The sequence below is a fragment of the Dama dama genome, chromosome 18, assembly GCF_033118175.1.
Source record: "Dama dama isolate Ldn47 chromosome 18, ASM3311817v1, whole genome shotgun sequence".
NCBI lineage: Eukaryota > Metazoa > Chordata > Mammalia > Artiodactyla > Cervidae > Dama > Dama dama.
The window spans coordinates 104,834,380-104,846,509 of NC_083698.1; the positions used below are offsets into that span (position 1 = coordinate 104,834,380).

At 33.8% G+C, this 12,130-nt stretch overlaps 1 protein-coding gene across 1 annotated transcript in view; it reads left to right on the forward strand.

The window, feature by feature from the left end:
• Positions 1-12,130, forward strand: part of CNTNAP2 (contactin associated protein 2) — a 2,213,955-nt gene that overhangs the window by 962,682 nt on the left and 1,239,143 nt on the right. The window contains exons 6-7 of the mRNA XM_061165994.1: positions 4,531-4,734; positions 9,144-9,328. Of these exons, the coding sequence (XP_061021977.1) occupies positions 4,531-4,734; positions 9,144-9,328 (389 nt within the window). The remainder of the gene's footprint in view (positions 1-4,530; positions 4,735-9,143; positions 9,329-12,130) is intronic.

Here is a 12,130-nt window from a genome sequence, read left to right on the forward strand (position 1 = left end):
GTCCATGGGGTCACAAAAGTGTCAGCTATGACTTAGTGACTAAACCACAACAACCAAGTTATGTCCTAGACTTCATAAATGTACTCAGTTATATAAAATGTTAATATTAGAAGAAGTTGGGTGGAGAGTCTGTAGGAACTCACCATTGTATCTTTGCTACTTTTTTTTAAATCAAAAATTATTTCTAAAATAAAAAGTGTATTAAAAAGAAAACTGTAAAACAGATTTTCACTGAAGAAATCAGACATCTAAATGACCATATATTTTTAGCTAATTAAAATCCTGATTTGGAAGAAAACAATGAGGTTAAAAAAAAACAACATAGTGTTCAGTAACAAAACTATATGGACTATGATCCTTCTGTGTATCTAATTGTCACCCACCAAGCTCCTCTGTCCATGGGATTTTCCAGGCAAGAATACTGGAGTGGGTTGCCATTTCCTTGTCCAAAATGCATATATACACATTAAAATAATAAGAAATGTAAGTGGTTATTTCATGAAAATAGTATTGTCCTTTTATTTTTCTTGTTTAAATCTTCCTATTATTCTCAGCTTTCTATAAGGAAATATTTAAGAGAAAACAGGAAAACAAAAGTATTTCCTAAGTATTTATTTGTTTACTTTGTGGTGCTGTATACAAATACATTTTAATTTTTTCAAATAAAATAAATTATGTTTCAAATTACATACATTCTTTCTTTATTGTAAGTACCTTGCTGCATGAAGATCATTAAAATATATTAATTTACTAAAACGTTCAGGTTTCCACATTGCCAGAAACACATTTCGAACCATAATTAAACTACATTCTCCTTTCTCTTTCCCTTCCCCGCCCTCTCTCTAAATACACACACACACACACACGCACACACACACACTTGTATATGGAATAATATATAGATCATTTCATACATAAGATAGAAAGAGAGATAGATAAAATCTAGAAAGATGCTCCAAACTGTTACCCAGTTAACACTGCTGATCTCTTGTTTTGGGGATTCACTTTCTACATTCTGTGGAAATGTATTGTTTAATTTCTTATTGTTTAAGAATATTGTTTAACTTCTTTTTAACAATAAACATATATTACATTTGTAGTAAAAATTAGCAAGGGCACTTTTTAAAATTGTAAAATCTTTAGATGAAAAACACCTTTCCAAAATATCTCATCTGAGTGTCTACAAACTCAGAGAAACTAAAGGGTAAGTAACAATGGAATAAACAAGAAAAAGCTTTCTCTACTATGATGATTTGATGACTTGGGCACACTCCAACCTCTCTGAGTTATTGTTAGAAACAACATCATGGATGCACTCTGATTTCGCATTCACTTTTTGACTAGCCATATTGTAGTTCAGCTTGCTTAAACAGCTCAACCACACGTTTAATCACTGCAGAGAAGACTTTGTTCTAAGGAGTGAAAAGCAATCAGGGAAATGGGGGGAAAGGTGGCTTGTCCCGGAATAAACACAATGTATTATTAGCTGTCAAATGAAATTGTAATGTATGTTGTAGAAAAAAGAACTAAACTCTGATAGATTTTTACAGTATCTGAGAGTCTCTTAAAAGTGTATGGTGTATGTTTACATATAAATTATATACCATAGATTACTTCTAGGAATTTGTAGTTTCAAAGCCAACTCTGAGTTCACATCCACACGCTAACCTTGTGCAAGCATTTAACCCATTCCTGGAAGAACAGCTTGGATGTGGTAAGGTGAGAGACCTGGCTCAGAGCACTAGGTGTTTTTCAGCTGACCACTGACCTCCTGTAAGATGAGATTTGATCCTCATGAATAACATGTCTTCATGTTTTTGTTAATATCCTAGGACTGTCTGAAGAAAGAAACCATGCTTGCCCTTTCTGTCACTTTTTCATTTGCATAAAACTAGGGAAGAAAGGCATCAACATTTGTATAAATCACTATTCTGTGCCCCAAACTGAATGTAGATTTTGAGTTAGGAGAAAACATAGGAGGGGTGAATTCCTTCCTCTGTCTAAGTTCTGGGAACATTTACTTCCTAAGAGATGAATGGGGAATGTTTGTTGTCAGTTAATATATATTGGAGGTATATAAAATGATGATGTGTCTGTTACTCAACTGTCACTGATATGAAACTGACTGCAGAATTACTTTCTGGGATTTAGAATTTACTCCCTCCTTCTGACTTTTTTGTTTATGCACTTTGCAAGACAAAAAGTAATTTCTGCCAACTGCTGAATTATAAATTCAACCTGGGATCTGATAATCAGATTCTACTTTTTCTCTGTTTTATCTCTCATCACAGATGATAAAGATAGTGCAATTGGAATTCAGCTGTGACAGTATAGATGATTAAGCTAAAATCTAATTGGCTTTGCAGTGTTAGCAGAAGCCAAAATTTAATGTCTGCTTTTTTTCCTCCATAGTAAAATAAACCTCTGTGATTCACAGTCTCAGAACAGAATTCCGTTGATTAGGAAAGTATTTTTATGACTGTATAAAGTCTTATAGTAAATAATTGACTGTGAGAATTAAAACAAAGTTCAAAGTTATGTTTTTCCTTGTGAACTTTTTAGAATGCAATGATTCTCTGAACTGTCACTTAAAAACATAAATGTTTTTTGCTAACAAGATATATTTTTAAAATATTCAAAGTCTATTGATTTGAAGGGTAAACTTAAAGATACTTTTAAGCAATATTTGAAATAAGTGTATTCATGACAATTCACTTTATAGCATTAGTTAAGAGCAAAACTTACACTGGCAAATACTGCACAGAAAAGAGAGTGAATATACCTCTGCACCTTCACCACCATGATGTAGCAAGCTCTTGTTACTGTTATCAGGATCCGAAATATCCCCCAGGATGACTGAAGCTAACAAGAGAACTAAGATGTGTGATGAGAAGATATTTATGTCAGGTTTTCAACTTGCTGTTACTTTTTCTCCAATGTCTCTCTTTGGGTTCTTTGGCACAATCTTACCCCAAACTAGAGTCAGGCTTCATCCTGGCTTATAATCCTGAGGTAATTAGAGCTATTGAATGTGAAGAGTTGACTCACTGGAAAAGTCTCTGATGCAGAGAGGGACTCGGGGCAGGAGAAGAAGGGGACGACATCACCAACTCGATGGACATGGGTTTGAGTAAACTCTGGGAGTTGGTGATGGAGAGGGAGGCCTGGCGTGCTGTGATTCATAGGGTCACAAAGAGTTGGACACAACTGAACTGAACTGAGGTTTCCAATGTGACTAGGTTTGACCAAGAGGCACGGATTCGATCCCTGGGTTGGGAAGATCCACTGGAAGAGGACACGGCAACCTGCTGCACCAGCATTCTTGCCTGGAAAGGGCCAGAGGAGCCTGTCGGGCTGCTTCCATGTTGTCAGAAAGAGCTGGACACAACTGAACACACACACCATCATCATTTCTAGAGCCAATGTGACTCAGTTTTCTAGAACTTAATACTAAAACCTAAAAGTATTTTTATTGAAAAAAGGTCTGTTTAGGGTGACTAAGATTCTATTTGTACTTAAAATTTGATCTGAATGATTACAGTTCATCACTGACCCATCCCGTGGGTTGGCCACCCACGAACCAACAGTGCGTAATAAATAAGATAATTTCATTTTCTATTTCTGGTGTGAATAAGAAACAGTTACTATACTATTGACCACCATCCTCTGTTTCTGAGGGTGGGAAAAAGTTGTTCATACTTTGTATAAGTTTATATAATTTCATGTTTCAATGAAATTCCCTAAGATCAAACTACAACTTCTCATAGCATAGATTAGATTTGTGTTCGTCTAATCACACATGGGTGAGACTGTCTTTTTTCAGAGTAGTTGATAACATGGGCAGCACACTTCTCTGTTGGAAAGGCAAGGAGTTAATAAGGAATTTGAAACAGACATGAACCCTAAGAGCAAGGGATAAAGCAAGTTAAAGTTCAATTCACCATAAACTCTAGGTACTACCACTAAGTTTACTGAAATTGTAATAGAATAAAAAAAAAAAATTAGAAAATGAGTATACCACAAACTCTGCCTTCTAAGATCATTTATTATTATGTCATAGAAAATAGAATTTGTTAGCAAAATCTGTATTTAAAATCATGAACACTTCGCCTCGTTTAAGAAGGAAAATATTAAAATCTCATACTATCTCAGGGATTAACATTTTTACATTTTCAGGTAAACTCCAAATTTCTAAGTCAAAATTTTGAAGCATATAAGTCATTGATGGAACTTGTTATTAGTATTACAGTTGAAGAAAGAATTTTAAATTGTTAAGGGCTTTCTATCATCATTCTTTACAAGTCCTTTCCATACAATCCACTTTAGGACACCAAATAAAACAAAAATAGAAAGAGAAGGAGAACCCAGGACTAAAGAGTTTTCAAGAAAAAACCCTTTTTTTGTCATTTATTCAAAACCCTTTTTTTGTCATTATTCATTTATGGGGACACTGATTGTAAGAAGATATACTTCACACTGAAGGTCAACGTACAATAACAAAACTAAAATGTTATTTATTTCTTCTTTTAGGGGCTGATGTTATCAACTTCGATGGCCATGTTGTATTACCATATAGATTCAGAAACAAGAAGATGAAAACACTGAAAGATGTCATTGCCTTGAAATTTAAAACCTCTGAAAGTGAAGGGGTAATCTTGCACGGGGAAGGACAGCAAGGGGATTATATTACTTTGGAACTCAAAAAAGCCAAGCTGGTCTTCAGTTTAAACCTAGGTATGTTCTGACTTTTGACACAATTCCTTCCATTTATTGGTATCTCTGTTAGTTAAATGCTAATGGTCTTTAATCCTTAAAATGTAAATTATACAAAGAGTTCACATTATGTTGTCAATTCATTTTTAATTCATAGTGTTTGATATATATTTATATACATACTCTTTCATGAATGTGTATTAAACACCTGTTCTATGCAGGTACCATACTAGCATCTGGGATATAGCTGGACACTGCATAATCTATTATTTTAAATGAACTAAATCAGAAGAAATGATCTCAAATAGTGATGAGTAGTATGAAATCAACTAAATAAGGTTGATATGATAAAGGATACTGTATAGGCAAGAGGGGTAAATATTAGAATACGTAGTGAGGAAAGTCCTCTCCAAGAAGATATTCTTGATGAGGTTTCAGTGATGACAAAAACAAGCCCTGAAAATATCTGGGACAAAGCAGTTGAGAAAGATTCATGAGAGACTAAGACCCGATCTGCCCAAGGAACAGGATGAGGAGGCTAGTGTAGGTGTTCATAGGATAGGAGATAAAATTAGATGTTATTTTAAGAATGGGAACCTGTTGGTAGACTTTAAACTATATGGCCTCATGATCTTATTTTTAGAAATGTACTGAGACTTCTGTAAGAGAAAATGCTTGCATGAACATGAGAGTCAAAGCTGGATTTCTACCTGGTGTAACTGAGACATGGCCACTGCTTGCAGAAGGTGGCTTTCCAGGAAGATAAAGAAAAATAGATTCACTTGGGAGATGGTTTTAGTTGTAAAGTTAGTATGGTTTGTAATTAACTGAGTATGGAGTAAAAAAAGAAAGGGAACATATAAAGAATAACCCTAGGATATGGCTTGAGTTCCAAATAGACATTTGTGCCATTTTTAGAAATATAGAAAGCCTTGTTTTCTCTTCAGTTTCTTCTAACGGAGGAGTACTGATTCCTTCCAATAGAGAAAGTCTAGAGATCTGTTGGATTGGAGAAGGAAATGGCAACCCACTCCAGTGTTCTTGCCTGGAGAATCCCAGGGACAGTGGAGCCTGGTGGGCTGCCGTCTATGGGGTCGCGCAGAGTCAGACACGACTGAAGTGACGTAGCAGCAGCAGCAGCAGAGATCTGTTGGAAAATGGTGCATTTTAGGGGCCTGTTAGTCATCAAAGTTGAGAATCTATTAGGGATGTCCATGTGTGGTATTGACAGGAGAAGGTGCTACATGGAGCCTGAGAAGAAGAGACAGTGAATAGGAGAAAATATGAGCATATGGCATCACAGAGACCAGGGAAGGAGAAGAGGCGGTCCTCTATGGTGTACTGTGTGGAGGTCACTTAAAACGTCACTTAAAACAGAAAAGTGAGGTCACTGGCAGCATAGTGGTTACTGTTGATCTCCTCTCACTAAAATAGAAAGAACAGTAGTTTTATTGTTATCAGTTAAGAAAAGATAAAAAGGGTGCAAATGAATATTTTAAGTATAATCAATGAGAAATGAAGGAATCAGAGAAATAATATGCTGATTAGAGAATGCAGTGAAACTCAAAGAAGGAGTTACTATTTTGTTTTGGGCTTCTGTTGTGGTTTCTAAGTGGACAAGCCTAATACATGTTTGTATTCTGATAATGTAGTTAAGATTTACTTAAAACTAAAGGGAAGGTCCACAAGACAGATACTGACATTTGGAGTTACAATTTATGCAAATCAATAATATATCTATCCTCTTCTTGCTGGCCTAACATTTTCAGAATTTATTCAAGAGTTGTTTGAAGGGCATCATATATTCCATATTTTTATGTTTAGTGATTTTAGGATCCTATAAAGATTTTGTAATCTAAATTATATCAATAACTGAAATTTACATGTTAAATGCATCCCAGTGGAAAGCTATAGAACTGAAAATTAGAACACAAAGAGATCCTGCCTATTTGATTTTCTTATCAACATGGTTCTAATTTTCTTAAATATGGCTTGTTTCCCATATATTAACTTTTATTACTTTGAAAATCAGTAGTATACTAAAAAATACAAATTCAGTTTGTTTTTTTAAATTGATAATACTTAATATAGTGTCTACAAAGATTATTCTTCATTATAAAACTTTTCACATTCAAAATCTTATCTGATAGAAAAAATAGTTTCCATAACAAGAAAACTATTCAAAAGAGCTGATTTTAAAATTACACAAAAATATTATATTTTTATATTAAAATCATAAAATGAAAATGCATGCCAAAACCTAGGAAAATTCAAATAGAGAAGTTTAATGTCATTCTGGAATGAAAATTCATTCCACTCTATAACTGTGCTAAGACTTTATGAGAAAATATTGGCAAAAAATGTAAGGAAAACTCATTGCAGAAAAATTATAGTCTATAAACACCAAATGCTCAATCAAGCTATCTATGAAAGAAATATACAATAAAATAATGATTCCAATTTTTTCAAGCAAGTAAATAAATTTTAAAAATGATAGTATCTGTATTGGTGTGTTATGCAATAAAAAGGATTCTTTGTACTATCCTAAAAATATTTCAAGAAAACAAATTTAATAATATATCTTCAGATATTTTGATTTTCTATATATTTCAATTCAGTAATCATAAATAAATAATAAGAAACAGCTCTAGAATTTCTGTCCAAGGATGTATACTTTGCAATATTAGTTACAATAACAAATATCAAAAGAAAAAAGCTTCATGCATAGATGTACATTGGTGTGTGTTTAAAATATCTGTGAATAATTTGGGGAATATTGTACAGCATTAACTTAAAACAGTAGGCAAACTATAAATGTTAAATCAATATTTTATATGTATATGAATTATATGATTATATGTATATAATTTTTTAAAAATATCTGAAGGAATTCGACCACACTATTTTTAGTGGTGGAAATGAGTGATTAATGTTTTACATATTAATTCTTTATAAAATTGGATCATATCTAAGGTAATTTATTTTTTCAAACTTTTCTCCTTTTTTTTTTTTTTTTTAAGTGAAAGACACAGAGTAGCCTTTAAAAGTTGCTGGGCCTTGTAAGAGTGAGATGTTACTCTTCTGAAATAAGAACTGATCATATGGCCTCACACAAAAAGATCGTTACCATGTCATTGGAAAGCAGTTTACGTAGAGTATTGTTGACAAATTTATGACAGCCCATGGAAACACATCCACTCAAATATCCACTCTCACTTTCAATGCTATTTCCTTAATACAGGCACATCTAGCTACTGCTTAGTCTTCTAGTCTAAATATTTAATGTAATAAAACTGACTGTATTCTTTCACTTAAATTTATTCTTTCTTTTCTTTCTTCCTCTCCCATCCCTACATACGTACACAGTCATAATCACAGTCACAGGGAAACATTTGACTTCATCACCAAAAGGAAAAAAAAAAATTCATATAGGAGATCCATAGAAAATGTCAGGTATGGGTATATTAGCATCATAAGTGTGAAAAAAGGAAATAATTCTTCAGTCAATCATGTGTTTATTTTATTTCTATTATGCTATTTATTATGAAGCAATAGTCTATTTTATAGCATTTAGTTTTACCTGACCATAAAAAGCAATGCTTGATTAGACAAAATAGAAAATTGTATAAAATATGTAAACAGCATCCAGAGATGACCTTAATAAATATTTCAGACTCTCACAACCTTCCACTCTTATTTATAGTCCTGTTGCTATGGAGATCTTATTTCAAAATTGAACTAATGCTACATATATGATTTTGCAGATTTTTATTTTAAAGTATAACTTGAGTAAATTTTCCATGACATTAAATATTATGTTGTACTTAAGATTATGGCTTTAGGAATCAGAAAACATTTGTCATCTTGTATTTTCTTGACCAATAATAATAATAACAACAACAACAACAATAATAAAAATTAACAGGTAACTTTTAATGAACATTCACTGTATGTCAGGAAATAAGTTCTTTGCTTGTACAGATTAATTTAATCCTTACAGCAACTTTGTAAAGCAGGTACTATTATTTTTCCCTTTTTACATATGACCAAAGAGAGGCTCAGAGAGAGGTCACCTTGGCCAGAATCATGGAGCAAGCCAGTGATGGAACAGCATCAGAATCCAGGGACTCTGGATCCAGAGTCCATGGGGCACTGACTTCATAAGGAATATACCAAACTTAGCAGAATTCATGGCTCAGTAATTGAAAAAAATAATAAAGCTCGTGGTTTTTAAGGGAACAGAGATTTTTCCATCTTTAATAGCTTTTATGTAGTTTGAATATGCAACTGTTTTTAAGTATCATTCCATAATGGATGTCCTATGTAAACTACAATAGACAGAGATGCCATAAAACTTCTGCCCATGGTATAGTAGATGACATAGAGTTCTGGTGTCTTTACCTGGTTCCTTTTCCATTCACGTGATTCAGGAAGCAACCAGCTTGGCCCCATATACGGCCACACATCCGTGATGACAGGAAGTCTGCTGGATGACCACCACTGGCATTCTGTGGTCATTGAGCGCCAGGGCCGGAGCATCAACCTCACCCTGGACAGAAGCACGCAGCACTTCCGCACCAACGGGGAGTTCGACTACCTGGATTTGGACTATGAGGTAAACGTGAGGATGTGTACTTTGTCATGCATCAAGTGACTGCTTCAGTTTCATGCTGTCTTGTTGAATTATTGTTAATTATATACCTTCACATACCATTTTCACTTTATTCTCCAAAGAAAACTTACAGCTTCACAACCTGATTTATTAATATAGGTCATTTTATTAAAATTTAAATTGTTAATGAATTATTGAAATATTTTTTAAAACTTGGAACCAAAGTAGCATATATTTGAAGAAAAGGACCATTTATTATGTTATCAGAGCCATTTAACAAAACCAGACTAAATTAAGTCATAATCTTTCTATTGGTAATTATAAATTACTTGTTCTTGATTAATATACAGTATGTTATGTACATGATTGACTAATATTTATTAGAAAACATTGCATAAGAAATCCTACATTAAACCATTTATACATTCATGACTATAGATAGTTCTTTTGACAAGTTCTATTTTCTCAGATATAAATGTCATAAAATAAATAAAAATACAGACTATTTTAAAGAGATTGTTTATAAATAAAAGGATATTTTTTACCTTCCAAATGACTAAAGGTTAAAAATAGTCAGTGACCATATTGGTCTGGTAAAAATATATATTCTCATAATACACTGAGAGGCATATAAGGTTTTTTAAAAATAATTTTTTGGAAAGCAATTTAACTGTAAAGTGTCCATTAAAAATGTTAATCATAAGTAGGAATAAAAGTTCTGTAAAAACAGGTTCATCACTGGGGCACCCCTATGATTTTGCTGTGCCATTTCAATGTGCCTTGGTCCCAGTGTTGAAATTACACATGTGTATATACACATATATGTGTGCTATTGATTGCTGTTGTTCAGTTGCTAAGTCATGTCGAGCTCTTTCAACCCCATGGACTGCAGCATGCCAAACATCCCTGTCCTTCACTATCTTCTGGAATTTTTTCAAACTCATGTCCATTGAGTCAGTGATATTATTGATATCCACCCATAAATCTTTTAGAACATAAAATGTATTTATCATAAAATAGTATGTGAAAAGTCAGGATTTACAACTGTATTTTTTATTTTCCTTATATGTTTAAATAGTTTATAATCTAAATTTCCTGTCATATGAATACATTACATATATTTCTAAACAAATTTAGAATGGAATATGCAATGTAAACTTTGATATAGAGACTTTATTGACATTAAAATAAATGTAAGGTTATCAGGGAATAATTACCCCTCCAAAAACATCTCTTTAAAGTGAAAATGATTGTTCAAAGGCAAAGAATGTGAAAATTCCCCAAATTCCTATCTTCTCTAAATTAGTATTAATCTTGGCTTATGTGACCTATCTCCTACTGTCTGAGAGAATTTAAAGATGAATTATTCATTCTTCATTAATAAACTCTGAAGTACCCTAGAAGAGGTGAGAAATCCTAAAACATTAGCAATGGGCAAACACAATTCCAGTTTTCAAAAAGCAGAATTAAAAATTTGGGATCATAGTCCCTGTTGAGTTTGCAATGAAATCTATGAATATTCATACACACACAATGCCTCCTATATGGTCAGCAGTTTCATCAACACTTCAGAGCCCTTCTAGATAGAATATCACGTTTGAGAACCTCACCTGTGGGCTAAAATGCCTGAAACATATTTGTCAGGGAGACGTAGAAAGAAATTTAAATTGACTAAAAAAGAGTCAGGAGAGACACAACTTCCTTCTCTTTGTAGGGCTACTGCCTGATTGCTTTCCTTAGACACTGCAGTTATTGGCAGATAGTGCACATGAAAATGCTTGGGTCTACCTTTGTATCTCAGCGTGTTGTGATTTTGGAGAGAATCAAGTGTATGAGCTCTAATTGGAGCCAGTAAGCCTGGCTTTAAATCCCTTTTTGCCCCTTCCTGGTTGTGTGACACTGGACAAATTATATTCCCTTTCCATAAAGTGAAATTAGCACATAGCTTGTTAGAGAGGAGGCAACAGGGAATAACAGATATTACCACATATTATCAGTTATAATTAATTAGACTGCCTATAACAGACACGTTTATTCCTTTCACCTAAAAGGGGCCTGTAGGCAGGTAGCCCTGGGCTCATAAGGCAGCATCGTGATGGTCAAGACCCCAGTCTCCTTTTATTCCACTGCTACTCCATCCCTTCTGCAACTCACTCCAAGTTGACTACTCACTTTCCATTTTGCATTCGAGACAGTAGAGTCACATACAACCCTTTGGCTTAAATCTCATGAGACCAAATCTTGTTCAGAGAGGTTGGTAAATGCCATATATTGGCTGGGGAGCATGTGCTCAGCTGGAAAACAGTGTTATTTTCTTAAAGATGGTGGGAGAAAAGACACTCAAAGGTGTCTGGTAAGCCCTGTCTCATTTTGGAAACTCTTGGCAGCTAACAAAATGGTCAGTGCATTTCTTTTTTAGAGTCAAGGTTGTCACTGAACAACAGTGTCATTAATAAGGCAATAATGTGAGTCATATCAATATCTGATTATTAATCTAACAACGGCAGCTATTTTTTTTACCATGAGAATGATTATAGTATTTGAGAATATTTTATTGATGAAGACATATAACAAGAAAGAAGAAGTGACCACCTAATATCAAATGATGAATTACATTAGGAATTGGGAGTTGAACCTGCTTCTCTCAATTGTAAGGGATCTGGTAGATTGAGCCTGTGATGTTTCACCAGGTTACCCTCTATAGGATAGGACATGAGCTGAAGGTTGTTGAAAAGAGAAACTGTAAAGAGTGTCTGAGTCATTATCCTGAAGGAAAATAGGAGTCCCCCAATAAAGAAACTATGC